This window comes from Euleptes europaea, chromosome 2 (genome assembly GCF_029931775.1).
Source record: "Euleptes europaea isolate rEulEur1 chromosome 2, rEulEur1.hap1, whole genome shotgun sequence".
Classification (NCBI taxonomy): domain Eukaryota; kingdom Metazoa; phylum Chordata; class Lepidosauria; order Squamata; family Sphaerodactylidae; genus Euleptes; species Euleptes europaea.
The window spans coordinates 17,163,501-17,182,286 of NC_079313.1; the positions used below are offsets into that span (position 1 = coordinate 17,163,501).

The 18,786-nt window shown below is 43.5% G+C and overlaps 1 protein-coding gene across 1 annotated transcript in view; it reads right to left on the reverse strand.

Annotated features, from left to right (window-relative positions):
- SUCO (SUN domain containing ossification factor) overlaps nt 1–18,249 on the reverse strand; it is a 49,631-nt gene extending 31,382 nt beyond the window's left edge. Inside the window, exons 1-3 of the mRNA XM_056844578.1 lie at nt 18,074–18,249; nt 9,415–9,523; nt 1,412–1,519 (exon numbers count right to left, since the gene is read on the reverse strand). Coding sequence (XP_056700556.1) covers nt 1,412–1,519; nt 9,415–9,523; nt 18,074–18,138 — 282 coding nt within the window. The 5' untranslated portion in view covers nt 18,139–18,249. The remainder of the gene's footprint in view (nt 1–1,411; nt 1,520–9,414; nt 9,524–18,073) is intronic.
- Nucleotides 18,250–18,786: the final 537 nt, after the last annotated feature.

Consider the following 18,786-nt stretch of genomic DNA (forward strand, 5'->3'; position numbering starts at 1 on the left):
AGTCCCTTTAACTGGAGATGCCGAGGATTGAACCTGGGACCTTCTGCATGCAAAGCAGATATTCTACCACTGAGCCACAACCCTCCGCCAAGCCCTTGTGCTTAGTGACAGAATGGAAATGAATAATTGAACCTAGACGATTTCATGCCACACGTAATTTTGAGAGGTACAAGAGGACTGAAAACTTAACTAAGAACTGAATTAAGAACAAAAGTTCTGAATTATAGTCACATGGCTCATCTTCTCTCATACAAATATATTCTCAGAGAGCATTTAGAATTTATTGTATCTTCTACACAAACTTAACTAAAGAAAATGTGGAATGTTTTGAAATTTGAGAGAACACTAAAAAACTCGAATGAAATATTTTCTTTGGGAGTTAACTGTTTTTTTAAGACAAAGTTTACCCTCAGAATGCGTAAATGGTCTTACATAAAAATCTTTGTATTACCATTTTAACCAATGCTAATTCCGGTGTACACTGTAGACATAAAATAACATATTTCAAGGATGTTTATTGTTTTTTAAAAGGACTAATTTCATTCCTAATCTATATATTACACTAAGTTGTTGAATAATTTGTTTTCAACTTTATAAACTTTAACTGTAAATCCAAATACGCTGCTAGTCCTATTGCCACAATGAGAGACTGGTTCTGCCTAAATACTCTTTTGCTCACTATATAATTTGTGCTTCCCAATTCTTATTTTTCCTACCTCTCAGATAGCAAAAATTAACATTCATGTGGTTAAGGTAGCACAGGGTGCAGTAGTTTGCAGCTGTCACGCTCTGGTACTGGGTATATTCACAGTTTTGTTTGATAAAAATTCAGGTGGTATACTTTTAAATTTCATAAATATGCAAAATATTATTTGTTGCTAAAGCAGCAAAAGGACTTTAAGGTGATGAGAGTCTTGCACATATTTCAGTTTCTCAACTTCAATTTTTTTGTCCAAAAAATTCCCATGGCTTCTAAGTTGTTAGAAATATTATGTTGTTAAAAATTTCCCAGAAAATGCTGAATTTTTGACCTAAGGTACATTTTAAATTAGTGCCTAACCACACATTAACAAGAACACTTGTGAAAGATGCCCGGGGGCGGGGGGCAGAGCGCTACAACATTTGCTGAGTTCCCTTTCCCACTGCAACTCCAGCATCTTGCTGCCCTCTGTTCTGTTGCATCTACAGCAGGCGGAGGTAAGACGTCTAGTCTGCTAGCAGAGCTCTGCTTACAAACCTCAGGACCAATGAACTTTAAGCAAGAGGAGTAACCTTAATGAGATTCTGGGCTCTCCATCTAGAAGACAGCACCATGGGCTGCATTTTCAAACAGCTGCACTAAGTTCTCTCTGCAGTTCATGACGTTCCTGCGAAATGCACCGTGAACAAAAAGCTGAGTGAAAAGGCTTGCCTGTTTTTGCTTTGTGCAGTCAACCAAACATTCTTCTTCCGGATCACCTCTCATAATGGATTCGTCGTGTTCTAAAGGCAGCACTCCAATGTATCCATCCATCTCCTCCTAATCAAAAAGATTTAAAAATGCTACCTTCAAAGAAATGAATTGGCAAACTGACCTTTTTACTCTGACATCACTAGCTCTGAGCGATTATTTTTAATTCTAAAACTATTATTGAATTATGTAATCTAATCTTTACATTATTTATTTATTTTTACAAACAAAACTGCAAAAAACCTTCACAAATAATCTCTGAAGTACAGCTGGTGCCAGTGTAAGACAGCACTGGGATATTCTTTTCCAGAACTGCACGGTTATGAAACGCTTTCTGTTCCAATAATCCAAACGGTGTTCTCGATTAGGCTCCTTTGGAAAACAGTTTGAAAATTTGCAAATCAGTCCAAATTATGCCTGCACTGAAAGAACTGCAGTTGCCAATTTGTTCCCTGCCAACATTCAAGGTACAGGGCCTGACCATTAATGCTTTATAAGGCTTGAGATAATGGAACATTAATGAACTCCTCCTTCCTTATGAACCACCATGGGCACAGAGATCTGCCAGCGGGGACTTGTTCCAGCAACTTTCTCTAGCTGAAACGAATGCCCCAGGAGCAAGGCCTTTCAGGGGCTGCATTCCAGTGCCGGAATGCTTTCCCATAACAAGCAGTGGGAAAACAGCTCCTTCCTTGGTTTTTTAAAAAACAAAAAAGGTAAAGATCTCTGTGCTCTGCCAGGTCTTCTGAATGCACTTTGTAGGGATATTTCAGCTCTATAATGTAGGAATTTTATTGCGGTTGGTCTCATGGATCTAGGAGATGAAGAGCCAGGCCACAAATAAACCAAGCCACTAAGTGCTCGCAAAGCTCTTTATCAACATGGAAATCCTCAGATTTACGGAGTCTGCTCCAAAAGCAGAATCAGCCAGAACGGAATTAAGCCTGAGGAAATGAGAACAAGAGGCAACACTTTAACCTTTCTGCTTGAGAATGCTATAGAAGGAAAGTCCCCCTCCTTTTAAAGAGGGTGAAGTAGGGATGTTTGGTAGTTATTTGCTGATATGGAACATGGAAGAGAAGTGAAAATAACACCACTACTTCTTAATTCTTTGCTTCATTTATAACTTGCCTTTCAACGCAATGGGGATTCTAAGCAGCTTACATAGTTGCCCCCTCCTTCAATTTATCCTTACAACCACAGCCTTGGTAGGGTTGGTTAGGCTGACAGTGTATGACAGGCTCAAAGTTACTCTGAAAGCTTCCGTGGCAGAATGGGACATGGACTCCCAGATCCTACTCCAACCCTTTAATCACTACACCAAACTATCTCTTGTGGAAATGCTTACATCTAACACCCTCTACTCAGTTTTAGCTGTCTATTTCATATGTACATGTTCCAGGCTGATAACTTTCAGGATGAAGAAGAAGAGTTGGTTTTTTTATGCCGACTTTCTCTATCACTTAAGGGAGAATCAAACCGGCTTACAATCACCTTCCCTTCCCCTCCCCACAACATACGCCCTGTGAGGTAGGTGGGGCTGACGGAGCTGTGACTAGCCCAAGGTCACCCAGCTGGCTTCCTGCGTAGGAGTGGGGAAACAAATCCAGTTCACCAGATTAGCCTCCGCCGCTCACGTGGAGGAGTGGGGAATCAAACCCAGTTCTCTAGATCAGACTCTACCGCTCCAAACCACCACTCTTAACCACTATACCATGCTGACTCTCAGCCACAGTGTGAATCTGAACTGCCGTTCCCATCATCTGATCCATATGTATCAGACTTTTTTCTTCTAATTATTACAGGAGTATTACCAGGGGATCAAGAACAGCTAGATTCGAATCCAGCAGCACCTTAGAGACCAACAAGATTTTCAGGGCATAAGCTTTCAAGAGCCAAGGTTCCCTTTGTCATATAGAAAGTTTTGACCCTCGAAAGCTTATACCTTGAAAATCTTGATGGTCTTTAAAGCACTACTGGACTCGAATTTAGCTGTTCAACTGCAAACCCGTGGCGCAGAGTGGTAAGCTGCAGTACTGCAGTCAAAAGCTCTGCTCATGACCTGAGTTCGATCCCAACGGTAGTTGGTTTCAGGTAGCCGGCTCAAGGTTGACTCAGCCTTCCAAGGTTGGTAAAATGAGTACCCATCTTGCTGGGGGTAAAGGGAAGATGACTGGGGAAAGCACTGGCAAGCCACCCCGTAAATAAAGTATGCCTAGGAAACGTCGGGATGTAAAGTCACCCCATGGGTCAGGAATGACCCGGCGCTTGCACAGGGGACCTTTACCTTTACACTGCAGACTAATACGGCTAACCTCTGAAACTATCTCCTAGGGGAGCAAGAGATAAACTTTTCCCTTCTCTAATTATCAGTGATTTCCTCTATAAATCATTTGTTCTTTTGCAATCTTACAGCATTACAGTGGAGATTAAATGCAACAATACATTTCATTAATTTTCTCTTAAATTAACTGCTATGGATATGGAATCCAGTTTCTATAAAGTTTCATTTCAGGATAGTTCCACAGTAGTTAAAGTAACATGTTCAAGCTTCATAACATAATATTTTCTAGTTTTTATAGTTTAGCTGATATTTGAACTCCAGTGTGTTTTAAGTATATTTGCGTAAACTAAATTAATCTTTCCTACCAAAATAATAAAGCAACATATTGCAGATAATTTAAATACCTTCTTGTGATCAAAAACAAGTGATAATAAGGTAGCAATTTTGTAATGGCAAGAATTTAGCTATACCTTCTGCAATTATTCCTCTAAAGAAACAAATCCAAGCAAATGCACCAAAGTACATGAATAGCTAACATTTCATGGATGTCAACATTAACGTAATTTTTGTAGGAACTGTAGACAAAAGTATTCTGGCAAGTGACTTGGAGCTAACAAAGTGTGAACATCAATAAATACACTCAATCCAGCCAGCTTTTTCAATCAATCTCATCCATTTCTTTTCCTTATCACAGCCCCCAACCCACATGGCTTTTGTATGTGCAAGTCCCAGGATCCCCAGCATACCCTTTTTGGGTGGTCAATGGGGACTCCCCCCCCCCCCGCTCCTCCTCACCAGCAGGAAAACTGGTTGGATCCGAACAAATGCACGTACAGTTCACCATCAAGTTCTTGTGGACGCTTGTAACGTTCACAGAAACCCACACATTGCTCTGCCAACACCTACTGAGTTGTTTCTTTCCAACCCAAGATTTGTCATCATGGGCAGGGAAGACAAGTGGCTGGGCATCTCCCTAGATTTCACAGTGATGAGTATCAGATTGTGTCATCTTACCTGCCTAAGCTTTCATTCCATTTCCGTTTCAACCGAAACAGAGCTCAAAGTACTGCTCGCTCACCTTCATTCCTTTCCTCACTCTTTTAAGCTCTTCCTCCTCACTTTCTCTCTGCCACACTCACACCCACTATAGGAAAGCGATGTCCACTCTTGATTTTTTTTAAAAAATGTGAACACAAGTCCATTTGCATTTTGGGTACAACCTTTTTTGGGGGGCACTGGAAGTTGTTCCTTGAAGCTGGTACAGACAGCATTCAGCGCCTCAAGCATTCAGCGCTTAGGAACTCTGGATGAGTCTGCCTGCTCAGCCTAGTTGCAAGAACTGCAAACATATAGACTCTTTAAGGAGGTCCTCTCATCCTCTACTTTGCTTAAGGGTTTCTCTAGACTGCACACATTAACTGTTCCCTAATACAGCAACTTGGTTATTTTTGTCGAAGGCTTTCACAGTCAGAGTTCATTGGTTCTTGTAGGTTATCCAGGCTGTGTAACCGTGGTCTTGGTATTTTCTTTCCTGACGTTTCGCCCGCAGCTGTGGCAGGCATCTTCAGAGGAGTAACACTGAAGGACAGTATCTCTCAGTGTCAAGGGTGTAGGAAGAGTAATATATAGTCAGAAGGGGGTTGGGTTTGAGCTGAGTCATTGTCCTGCAAAGTGTTAAAGGTAATGTGCAAATCATTGTCCTGTAAGTATCAAGATAATGTGCTAATGAGGCTGTGGTATGTTAATGTGGAACCATTGTATCCTGAAGTGATCTGTTAACATGTGGAATCCAAGGTTAATCTGCATGGCTATTGTGGACTGTAGTCTTTGTTAGTCTGGAGGTTTTCATTCATTCAGGTTGGCCAAGTCTGCAGTATCTTTCATGTACTTTTATCCTTGTTTGTATGCTGCGTTGTGTGGTCCCAATGTAAACTTGTCCACAACGCAGCATACAAACAAGTTTACATTGGGACCACACAACACAGCATACAAACAAGGATAAAAGAACATGAAAGATACTACAGACTTGGCCAACCTGAGAAATCAGCAGTGGCTGAACATGGACTGACCCAAACAGGACACAGGGTCTTATTCCAAGACACTGAAATACTGGACAATTCTACCAACTATTTTGTCAGATTGCACAGCGAAGCCATTGAAATTCATAAACATCAGCACAACTTTAACAGAAGAGAGTTTAAGAATGAATAAGGCTTGGCTTCCTGTCCTGAAAACCTCCAGACTAACAAAGACTACAGTCCACAATAGCCATGCGGATTAACCTTGGATTCCACATGTTAACAGATCACTTCAGGATACAATGGTTCCACATTAACATACCACAGCCTCATTAGCACATTATCTTGATACTTACAGGACAATGATTTGCACATTACCTTTAATACTTTGCAGGACAATGACTAAGCTCAAACCCAAACCCCTTCTGACTATATATTACTCTTCCTACACACTTGACACTGAGAGACACTGTCCTTCAGTGTTACTCCTCTGAAGATGCCTGCCACAGCTGCGGGCGAAACGTCAGGAAAGAAAATACCAAGACCACGGTTACACAGCCCGGATAACCTACAAGAACCATTGGTTATTTTTCATTATGTTCACGTTTCCTCCTCTCTTGTTTAACCTATACCTGAATGATATGGCAACCAATTTCTCAGAGTTTTGCCACCCCCCAAAGCTCTTAAGTCATCCCACCCCGATTCTACTCTATGCTAACGATGCAGTTCTCCTGTCCCGCACAAGAATTGGTTTGAAAAGATCTTTGCAAACTTTTTCTGAGTACTGCTCTAGGGAAGGTCTTAAAATAAACCATCATAAATCTAAGATTATGATCTTCACTAAGAGGAGAAAATTGCCTCTTTTTCGCTGGGTATTAGACGGCTTTGAGGTTGACCAAATCAAGGAGTTTGTTTACCTTGGCATTCTTTTTCCCCATAACCTAAATTGGAATGCCCATCAAAAAGCAGTGTCCAACAAAATTAAACCTGGGGTTGGTGCTATTGTCAATTTTTTTCACACCAAAGGTGGCAAATATATTCCAGGGGCTATTCAGGTTTTTAACCTGAAAATTACCCCAATTATCCTCTTTGGTGTTGCCATCTGGATTACAGTCATCAATGAATCTATAGATCATCCACTGCTTCAGTTCTTACGAAAACTCCTAAATGCCCCTCGATGTGTTGCTGGTGTTACTCTTCGTTCCGAGTTTGGCCAAACGTCACTTGAAACTAGGGCGTGGTTGGCCGCCTTTAAACTACACCTTAAACTGTGCTTTAGCACTGAGGGGTTCCTAGCTTCTCTGAAGCATGACCCTTTTAAATCCTCATGGCAAAAAATCTTAGATGAGAAACTGGCATTGTTGGGCTTCTCGCAGGATATGTTATCAGATCTTGGGAAAACAAGCTTTTGCCAAAATTAAAAAGCGCATTAAAGAGCTCGATTATAACAGCACTACTTTTCGTGCTCGTCGTGTCTGTTCATCCCAGTTCTTCGGAATACCCCCTCCACGTGGTCTGCCTGCCTATACATATTATCTAACAACTCCTCGTCTCTGTAGAGCTTTTTGCTTGGCTAGATTGAATGCTAACCCTTCTATGGTAATGCAGGGCAGAATTCTGAATATACCATACTCAGACAGGATCTGCCCTTGCTCTTCTGGCTCTATTGACTCATTAGCCCATGCCCTTTTGGAATGCCGCTTTTAGGAGGAACTTCGATCGCATTATATTCCCCCCTTTTAATATACAAATCCAATGCCTCTGTGACTGACATAATGCCTTTTTTACTAAGTGATAAGGACCCCAAGGCTACATTGTCAGTGGCAAGATTTGTTTCAGTCCTTATATCCCTCCAACACTAGATATATGCTGCTCAAGATCAATTGATCAAGGAGCTTCTAAGGGATAAAAGGAAAGGAAAGGAAAATTTATGTTCATGTTTTGCCAAAAACAAAGCTTTGAACTGATATTTGCCTTTTCTAGAAGAAGAGTTGGTTTTTATGTGCCGACTTTCTCTTCCACTTAAGGGAGAATCAAACTGGCTTACAACCACCTTCCCTTCCCTACAACAGACAGACACCCTGTGAGGTAGGTGGGCTGAGAGAGCTCTAACAGAGCCGAGAGTAGCCCAAGGTCATCCAGCTGGCTTCATGTGGAGGAGTTGGGAATCAAATACGGTTCTCCAGATTAAAGTCCACCGCTCCAAACCACTGCCCTTATCCACTATACCACACTGGCTCCCAATGTTTTCTATCAAAACATTTCACTAAAAGCAGGTTTTCCCCCCTTTATGGTTAAGATGTCTTCTATTTAATTTGTTTAGCCCTTTTAATTTGGGTTTTAATAGGAACTGTGTAGAAATAATTTGGACAGTTAACATTTGTTCCTGTTTTATAGATTACACACTGTTTTACTCCCTCAAAACAAGCAGTATGAAAAATTTATGCAAGAATCTAGACTTGCATAATGTTAACTGTTATGCATGCTGCAGACATAAACAGCATGTTTTCAAGGATATGTTTACTGCCTAAATGTAAATAATTTTGGCAAAAATACGCCACGTGATTGATGCAACATTAAAGAGTTTAGTGTTTTTTAATGTTAAAGTTTAACTCAATATCCAAATATCCTAGAAGTCCCATCTCAAGTCTGTTTCTAAACAATACACACTTGTTTACTCCTAAATTTTCTAATTTCAGATTTTATTTTTCCTGCTCACTAGTTGGCAAAAGCTATGCAAGCAAAGGATGCACATGGGGCAGTAGTTCATAGCTCTCTCTAGTCCAGGGTATATATGCTATTTCGCTTAGCTGTTTTTTTCCTGAAAGACCAAGTAAAAGTGTTTTTCATGGCTTCCGAATTTCCAGAATTTTTAATCTGCATAGGATTTTCCTGCCTATTCTCCAAATGAGACTTCATTCCTTTGTGCAAAGGCTGCTTAGATTGGCAGAAGAGATAGGACATATGCTGAAGGATGTACAAATGAATGAGCTCTTGATGGTATAGCTGATGTCACTGGGCACTGTGATGGTATCTACTGAAATTATATTTTGTGCTTATAATGAAGTGAGCTCTGGCTCACAAAAAAAACCTTATGCCACAATAAACTCATTCCTTTAAAAGGTGCAACAAGAACGTTATTTCTGTCTACACAGAGATCCAAAAATCTCTCATTCGGCAGATCCTATAAAAAGAAAAAAACCTGAAAACATTCAAGTCAAAGGCATCACAACCCTGTTACAGGAAGCGAAGCTCAAAGCAGACAAGAGGAAAACAAGTCTTCATATCTGCCAAAAGAGCTCCTAAAGAACCCCTCAGTGGCCTTGATGGTACAACCAGAATTAAAGGGAGGGAAGCAGAGGCTCCCAATCATGATGTAAGTCTGCCTCACACTCCTGAGAAGCTTATAGAATTGTTCTAGAAAATGATTACGGCACCCACTAATAAATTTGCTTCCATGACTAACGAAGTATAGAAAAAGAGAGCCACTGGGGAAGAATATTTCTTTTTAAATTCTTACTTTACCTCGATCCTTGTACAGAATTTTACAAGATAGACTTAATAAATTAATATTGTATGTTGATGGTATTACAACTGCATGCAGTTCTCCATGGAAGTCAGCTCGTTTACTCGAATTGCAATGGTGCATATACCCTCATTACCTTTTCCTGGATGTTTTCTTCCATGCTTGCCAAGGGATAGTTCTCGTTTGGTGAATACATAGATGCAGAGGAAGGGCTCTCTTTACAAAAAACATGCCAGCAGGGAAGCCTATTAAGAAAGAATGCAAGAGCCACACTGAAACATTGCAAACCGACAAATGCATTCCCATACAGTGCTGCAGGGGGAAGAGGAGCACCCAAGGGGGGAGAATTATCACCCTTCCCCAACTACCCCCACTGCTCTCTGGAGTAAACACAAATTACTCAATCATTTGCAAATATCATCAGAGATAGACCACCACTAAGGCAGAAAGAGATGCACCAGCTGAATATATACATGAACATAATGACAACAGGAAATTTTATAAACGTGACATAAATTGTCCAACGTTACACATATAGGAATGTAGAAAATAAAGAGAGTGGACAAGTCAGAAATGATACACAGGTTGAGGAAACCACAGGCACAAATTTTGGAAACCATGCGGGTTAATTGCTGTTAATTAACAGGATGACAGCTACAAATTCTAACCCTCATTAAAAACCTCTTGTTTGTTCTACAGAATATATTAGCAGATTTTCCAAACAAACCCAGTCAGACAACTTTTTCACTCAATCTGGCCCAACCCCTCCTTTCTACAGCACCCATTCCATGTGACTTTTCTCCCCGGCGGTCCCACAACTCCCAGCATAGCCTTTTTTGAATGGTTAAAGGCAATCTCCCCTTCCTTTTTCACCCACAGAAAAGCTTGCTGGAGCCAAGCCACTGCATTTGTAACCACAGCAATATTCTTTGGATGAAACCAACTCTGTTCATAAAGTCTGCCATACCAGCAAGGGACACAGATGAGCTGCAATATTAGGCTGTGAAATTCCAAATGAAGCATGGGATGATGAGGAAAGGGTATTGTGATAGCAAAGATCTTAAGTATGAAAAGTATGATATGCACATATTTTTCCACCCACCTTTAAATAAGACGCCTGCTAAAACATGATAAGAAGTGGTAGTCAGAAATGTACTTACATCTTGCATTTTGGATCCCCTAGTATGTATATTATGCATCTTAATGAATTACAGGACCAAGAGTTCTATCATTCGTTAAGAGTACAGTGTGTCTCATTCTGATTTTATCTGCTATACAAATCTTAAAGTATTAATACACACTGAAAGCAAAGATTTATTCAACTTCTGTTTAAAGAATGGGAAGTTCCACTTGGAAAGAACTGTACTAGATTTTCATATCAACCCTGATCAACAGGTCAACCCAAAAGGTCAGCACTCCCACTTGGACGATTTACTAGACTTCAATACAGAAAGCACTCAAAGCCCTTTGACCAAGCACTGAAAAAATGAACCAAACACCGAACACACAATTTTTCTCAAACGGCACCACAGTCGAGGTCTCTAAGCATCTTAAGATGTCACCATCAAGAACTTGGCAGGATAAACAACAGTTTTCACCTCCCACCTAAATGAGGCAAGTGAACTCAACTGACAAACTTCTAGAGAGGCAATTCCACAGCAATACAGCAGCAATGTAGAGAAGACCTTTGCCCTGCTGGACACCAATCTTGCAAGCACCTTTCATAATATTTTGAGCAGGGCCTCACTGGCAAATTGTGAGCCATGACATCCCACAAGCTAGTCAATGCCCAAACTATCAACATAAATGTCAAAACTAGTTAACATGAATTTATCCCAGAAATATACTAGTAAGCAATGAAATTGTGGGAGTGCAGGAGCAATGTGCTCCCTTCTGTGTGTAAGTGACAAAAGCAAGATGGCAGACATTGAAACAACTGACTTTTTGGACCATCTTCAAAGACACTCCTGTGTACAGCACACTGCAATGAACAGTCCAATCTGAAAATCAACAAGTAAATTAAAGCAGTCTGCTCCTACACCAAGCAGAGCTGGTAAATCAGCCAAGGCTAATATAAGGCTCCTCTAGTAAAAAAAAAAGTTGTCTGGGATTCCAGAAGCATCGCCGGATCCAGGGACGACCCTGATCGTTGAACTTGATCCTTCAGGGAGAATGCAATCCCACCCATGACAGGCATCCCCCAGTCAACTGTTTCACCAAGTCAACGTCAGGACTATCACTGCATCATTTAGAACCAAAACTAAGAAGAGGAAAGAGTTGGATGTTTCATGTAGGTATTGAACATGGAGACAAACACTAAGGACCACATTACATTTGCCACATGGCTGCCACAGGGACTTGCTGCAGAACACCAGCTGCAAGGCCCTATAGGAGCTACTTAGAAGTGCTGCAGGGGATGGATTCTGGTTGGAACTGCCAGGCAGAAGGAAAAGGGGGCTCCTATCCCCCTCCATGCTGTCCCTCCCCCACTCAAAATGATGTTGCTCTGGGTCAGGAAAACAGCATGGGGAGGACAGGATCCCATCCTTTCCTAACCAAAATCAGGACCCTGCTACACTTCTAAATAGGAGTTCCCATTGGGAACTGGCAGCTTGCATCCTGCTGCAAGTCCCTGTGGTGACCGTGCAGCCAACGTAACATGTACTTTGGCCCTGAGTCACTTCACTGGAGAAGTCTCAAAGATAGAATCAACACTCTTCCAGCACCACCTACAGGTTCAGGAAAACGAACACTCCTTGTCAATTTGGCTGGTAATTCCACAAGGGTTAGTACACTAGCCATAGACTTGCATTTAAAGGATGGCTGAGCCATAGTGATCATTGTTAATGCAAAGTACTGCCTTTTAGACATTTCCACTGCTTCAAAATGCAGGAAATGGGGTTCAGCTGACCCTCGCAGACTAGGGATCACATTTGACCCAGCATTATTGCTGGAGAATGAGGCCTTGAATGTTTTCTTGCACCTGGTAGAACATGAAAACCTATCAACAAGCAGCCAGACTTCCTAAAACTGGCTAATCTGCAGATATAAATACATAAAGCCGCCTGGAGATCCAGCAATCAGGAAATCTCCCTCCCTCTGCTACAGATGCGTTGAGAACATGAAGACAGTCGAATTTCTCATAGTAGGTAAGAAAATTGTGCTGAACTGACATAAACATGCAACCCATTCTTAACACTACCTTGTCTTGGTAGGTTGAAGTCACAGCTACCAAAAAAGACACTTTCAGCGTCAGTATCTTTAATGGTGCTTCACAAAGGGATATGAACGAAAGTAATCTGTGCAGTCTCCATGATGGGAATTGGTGCACAACAGGTGGGATTTGCAATGATGCATTCTGTAGGAAGCCTTGCACATATGGAAGCCTGGACAGGACTACGCCGTCCACAGACAGCAGACCTGTCAATAACACAGCAACTTTTGCAAACTAGCTCGATGTACTCCCTGCTGAAGAGCAGCTTGTAGGAGGGAACAGCTTGCTGTAAGGAGGCACCCATGACAGCCACCTGTTTTCTTCTGCACCCTCTCTGAAAAGTTTTCCAAATGGTATCAAATTCTGGATTTCACCATCTGGGTCACCCTCAGTTAGGAGGGATGGTCTCTCAATTGCCACTTGGTTAAACTGGGCCATCTTAGGTATGAATGGTAAAGGAAACCCTACCCGGGTCACAGAAAGACCCTGTAGTAAGTGTTCTACTGGGTTAGAGAATCAACTGATCTCTTTGGCCACTGAGGTGTCTCACACACTTGGTCAACCTTTTTCCATCTCAACTTTGCCATTACCTCCAGCCGACTTATACAGTGACTGCTCTCCTCCTAGCTCTAGATACCCTGAATTTGGAGAACAGAGCCATAAGCACCCAGGCTACAGAGGCTGGCTTCTGTCACGATTAGCATGACTTCTCATGGGATGAAAGGTTATTCAAGATCCATGTTCTGACACACGACGGCTGAGATGGTTATCCACAGATGTAGAGGAGCCCAAGATGGTGTTCAGGGATTTTGTCCTTCCTGGCCAATAGACCGAACCTAAGCAAGGTTGAGTTCACTTGAGTTGAGCAAGGATAATCAGGTCTCATGTTTTACTACGCATTTTGCTGTTGCTCTCCTTCCAATCCCAGGGCAGGGGGAATAAAACTTCCCACAGATCGGACAGATTGTAACCCCAAGGTGATGAATGCAGCAGGTTGGAATTAGCAGACCCTCTTCCAGAACAGGAATCATAGCTACAAAGTATTGCGTTGTCGGTGAAATATCCTTGATTGTCTTGTCCCTGGATGGTGACCATCAGCAAAGGTAGTGTAAATGAGAGTGCATATGCATGCCTTGAATCCTCAGGCTTGCCATTACTGCCACCATCTCATCCTTGGCATGGAAGCCAGGACAAAAAGGTAGAGCCTTGAACTGGAAATGCCTTTCTCTGGTATGCAAATCTAATGCAATGGGAAAGATCAGAACATGCAGGCGGTCTTCTAATCAAATCTTCCGACAACATGAAGCCTCTGGAATGCAGGGAGTCCGGTATAGCTTTTAAGACTCCTTCCCTTGATTTCTGCTATCTCACACGTGCTGATGGATCTGAGGTGTAATATTGATTTTTAGTCCATGTCGTTTTGTGGGACTGTAAAAAATACCTCATCAGAGAACCTTTCCTGCAATGGCTCTATCTGAAGGTGAGAAGATGATGAATTGTCTCTGCTAGATACCACCTTTTGTCTGGAGGAGCTGTGTGGAATCTGTTGAAAGGGAAAAAAACATAAATGGAATTGATTACTCGCTGGTCACCACTTTGCATGCCCAACAGTCTGAACACATGGTTAAGGCAGCCTTGCTGAAACCTTTACAACCCCCCACCCAGCACCCTAGCCACACAATTATATTAATTTTACTCCACCCCCGCCTCAGGGCTCCTACCAGAAAATTACCATTCGATCTGGGATCAGATACTTGTTTAGAAGCAGGTTTAGGTCTGGGCCATGTGGTTTTTCTAAAGTCATTTCTAAACGTCCAAATTACTCTTTGGATTAAAAGGACTAAGTCTATGCAGAGCTCATTGTCTGGGAAGAATTCTCACTTGAGAAAAAGGCTCAAAAACCCTTTGTGGCCCTTAGATGAATTCTTGGGGTGGGGAACAAGAAGGTAAGCCTGCAGCCCTCTTCCTTTCTCTGAAGGGGTGGAGTTGGCAAGCACAAACTGCTGTACCCATTTCCTTGAGGAACTGCAAGGGATGCTTCAATGTCTGAGCAGAAGAGTAGGGAGGTCATGATGTAGAGGGACTTACCAGTTATCATGTGCTGCCTGTTTGTTGCCTGCTGCCAATTTGGGTTTACTGGCCCCTCCAGAGCTGTTCAGCTGCATCATCATTTTGGCACCGTAACTGTCACTCGATGTGTCTCTCCTCTGCCTCAGAATCATGACTGCAGCTTTGCTCTAAAAGACTGTGCTTTGTCAACTGCTTGGTAAGTAGGGCAGGGTGCTCCTGAGCTTCACCCTTGGTTAAGATGTGGTAGAGCTGCTCTCCAGAAAAATGGCCAGCCACAAAGTCCTCTTCAGAGGAATGGTGCTCTGAAATCACTTTGCCCAAGGCAGCAAGCTTAAGCATCACTCAAGAAACTTAAAAAACACACACACCACACAAGGCGAAAAGGAATGATCATGGGAAAAGAGCGAGAAAGGGAGGATAAAACAGGAAAGGGAGTCAGAGATCCTAGCCTAACAGCGCTGCAGAAACACCCTGAGGCAGTTCTTTTCCACAGCCCAGTGCCTACATCCCAAGTCTGCACTCAGCTGTTCTCTAAATGCAATCTCTCTCTCAAACAAGCTGAGAGCATGACAGATCCACAAACAAAATTAAGTAGGCTAGTAGCAACATGCTAAGCAGTTGTTTATTTTTGAAATGATCTGGAAGATTATCGTATCTACATGAACACACAATATACAGAATTAGATATGTACAATTTGGGGCAGGCTATCGCTTTAGTGGAAGAGCACGGGAAGGTTTTTCCTGCAGATTGTCCCACTGCTTCGAAACAGTTGCACTCACAAAAGTTCTTCTGCATGCACTTTTCGCTGCAGATGGACCATAGAACACATTCCACCACAGGCATCTCTCAAAAACAGATTAGTAACTAGAGTAGTTTCTTAACTGTGACTGAGAAGCATTTAAAAGCAATTTCAATACACTGTAAAAATACGAGATAGCAATACTACAGTGTACACTACACCTACTCAAAAATAGTTTCTGTAGTCTATAAGGACATGAGTGTTAAAAGGCACTGTACCACAAAGCAGGTACTAGGGATTTAAGAAAGATGCAATCATGTATACCCCACCCCCAAAGCTTCCCAGAAGCATGGCCATGCAGCCAACACTGAGAATTTTACTTCATCATAACTCCCAGATCACCATAAGAAGCTATTAAGAATATCATCACCTCTATTACAAAGCAAATATTGTGGCCATCTAGACTGCTAATCCCTAAGAAATAGGGCTTTGTCCTCCGTCCCATTTGATTCATGTCTAATCTCAATCTGTTTTTGTTTTATTTAAAAAAAAAACAGCAGTGGGGGAGAACAGCACTGACACAGTACAGAAAAGAAATATTATAATACAGACATCAAGAGGACAAGGAAGATGTTTCTTAGACAACTAGAAGGCTGAACAGGAGATTTCCCCCTTTTTTACCTGTATAGCTATTGGTTGGGAGGAAAGGGGGGGTACACTGCATATTCAATTGAGGTGCACATACACATTAGTATTTAAAATTAAACCAGGACACATAAGAGGCAGGCAAAAAAAAAAAAAAATGCTTCAGCCCACATCTAGGGTAGTACTGACCTATAACATCCATTAATCTCTCAAAAACCGGAAGCCTCCTGAAGCGCAAGTCTGCTCCAAACACACTTTTTGTCTAATAGGAGGAACTGTCCCTTCCATTATTTGGCGAGCACAGAAGTTGCTGATAGGGAAGGCAAGCTTAAAGACAGGTACTGTCTCTTTCCACAGTGTGTTACCTGCCCGCCTTTTCCAGCGCCAGCTAGGTGCAGACAGCACACCGAAAAGGGCGCTGGGGCTGAAACGAAAGCCTCTGGGCCACAGCATGACAGATGCGCCTTATGGCTTGTGTGAAGATGGATAATCCTTTATGTCCATCATCACTTTACTATATTGTTTTTTACATCGCAAGCAAGTTTCAGCAGGCCTCTGGATAGCTGTAAGTTAAACAGCCAGGAAAGGGCACTACAAGCACTGTGGGTGGCCAGATGCATGGCTTCTTCTGTCAGAGAAGAATTCCTTCACACCTAATCCCATCAAGCCTGCTATTCACATTTACATACTGTTCCTCTACTTAAAGACCGATGGATTCACATTCTAGCTGTATCTGAAGAAGTGAGCTGTGGCTCACGAAAGCTCATACCCTACCAGAAAATATTTTTGTTAGTCTTTAAGGTGCTACTGGACTCTTGCCCTTTTTGACTACTGCAAACAGAGTAACACGGCTACCCACTGTGAATTATCTTCTCTCTTTAGGCGGCCTGCCCATCAAAACTTTAATAAGAACGGCAATGCTGGATCAGACCAAGGTCCATCAAGTCCAGCAGTCTGTTCACACAGTGGCCAACCAGGTGCCTCTAGGAAGCCCACAAACAAGACGACTGCAGCAGCATTGTCCCGCCTGTGTTCCACAGCACCTAATATAATAGCAAGGCTCCTCTGATCCTGGAGAGGATCCGGTTCACCTGCCCACTGAAAGCAGCTGAGGCAGCTACACAGGATCAGTCCCTGAGCAACCAAGGGGGACCCAGAGCTCCCTGCCTTTGGAAGGAGATCTGCAAACTGAATTCACAAGAATAAGCAGGTAGGGCCTTGAAAATCTCCCCACATCCCCAGTCACAACCTGGATAGCAGGAAGAGGCAGCACAAGGGAGAGTTGTGTTCCTATTTAAACCATGAACACATAAAGCCGCCTCATACTGAATCAGGCCCTTGGGCCCATCAAAGTCAGTCTAATCTCTTTAAGCTAGAGACCCCGGGGATTGAACCTGGGACCTTCTGCATGACAAGCAGATGAGCTACGCACACACCCCCCCCCAACCAGCAGCAGCTCTCCAGGGTCTCAGGCAGGGGTCTTTCATATCACCGACTTTCCGAGCCCTGTTAACTGGAGATACCAGGCACTGAACCAGGGACCTTCTCTATGCCAAGCAGATGCTCTACAAACCGAGTCACAGCCCCTCCCCAACCATGGTGACTGTGTGTAGATTTTCACGTGTTAAAGCGAAAGTAGAAAGAGGCCATGGCTCATGGGCAGAGTATCTACTTGGTGTGTGGAAGGTCCCAAGGTTCAATCCCTGGCACCTCAGCCAATAGGTAAGTGACAGTAAGTTAACGTACAAGCTTTTTTTTCAAGTTGGCAGCAAAGGATGGGACTTGCAATAATGGGCGGAAAGATACCGGCTGAATATTAGCATTTTTTTTTTACAGTAAGAGTTGTTGGGCAGCTACCTAGGGAGGTGGTGAGCTCTTCCTCACTGGCGGTCTTTAAGCAGAGGCTGGACAAGCACTTGTCAGGGATGCTCTGGGCTGCTCCTGCATTGAGCAGGGGGGTTGGACTAGACGGCCCCTTCCAACTCTATGGTTCTATAAGCTGTATCCCTTCTTTACACCCCGTAGTAAACAGCCACACGGTCCCAACCCCTGGCCACTCACTGGAGGCGCGCCGCCCCCTTCCCGCCGGCCAAGGCTCGCCGGCCAGCCGCCCTTCCTCAACTCACCCGAGCAGGCAGCCGAGCAGCAAGCAGGAGGCCCAAAACAGAAGCCGTCGGGGCGGCTCCTTCATCGTCTCCCCCGTCTACCTCTTCGGGCCAGGGGGCGGCGGCGCATCCTCCCGGCGACGGTTGCGGCCGTTGAGGCTAGGGGGGCGGGGCGGAGCCGGGCCGCCTTCGGGTCGCTGGGGCGATGGTCGTCGCCAGCGGCGGCCTCTTCAGCAGGCCGGCCGGCCCCTTCCTCCCTTCCGGCTTCCCTCTCCCGCTTCCTTCCTTCCTTCCTTCCTTCCTCCGCCGCCGCTCCGAGCTCAAGTCCCGACGCGCTGAGGTGGAATGTGACGCGTCAGCCGCCCGGGAAGCGTAAAAAACGGACGGCGCCTGCGCATCGGGGCGCTACCTGAGGACCTCCCCAGCAGCCCGTTGGGCCAACAGTTGTGTCCCCCGAGCCAATAGCGACGCCGACCCGCCAGAGGCGGTTGTTGATTGGGTGGAATCGTTCCTTCCCTCCCCGTGAGGCGCCGCGTGCGCCGTCTTGGTCTCGCCTCTTCGGTGATGTCATGAAAAGGTAAGAGAAAGATGGTGTCGACCGCATTTGTTGTTTTCGTTGGAAAGGAGTTAAAAAAATAAAAAGTGGAGTGGGGAATTGTTATACCGACGACGGTAGTGTATATTCATATAACGATACAGGCTTCGTTTTGGGCAATCTTTCAGCATCTTTGAGG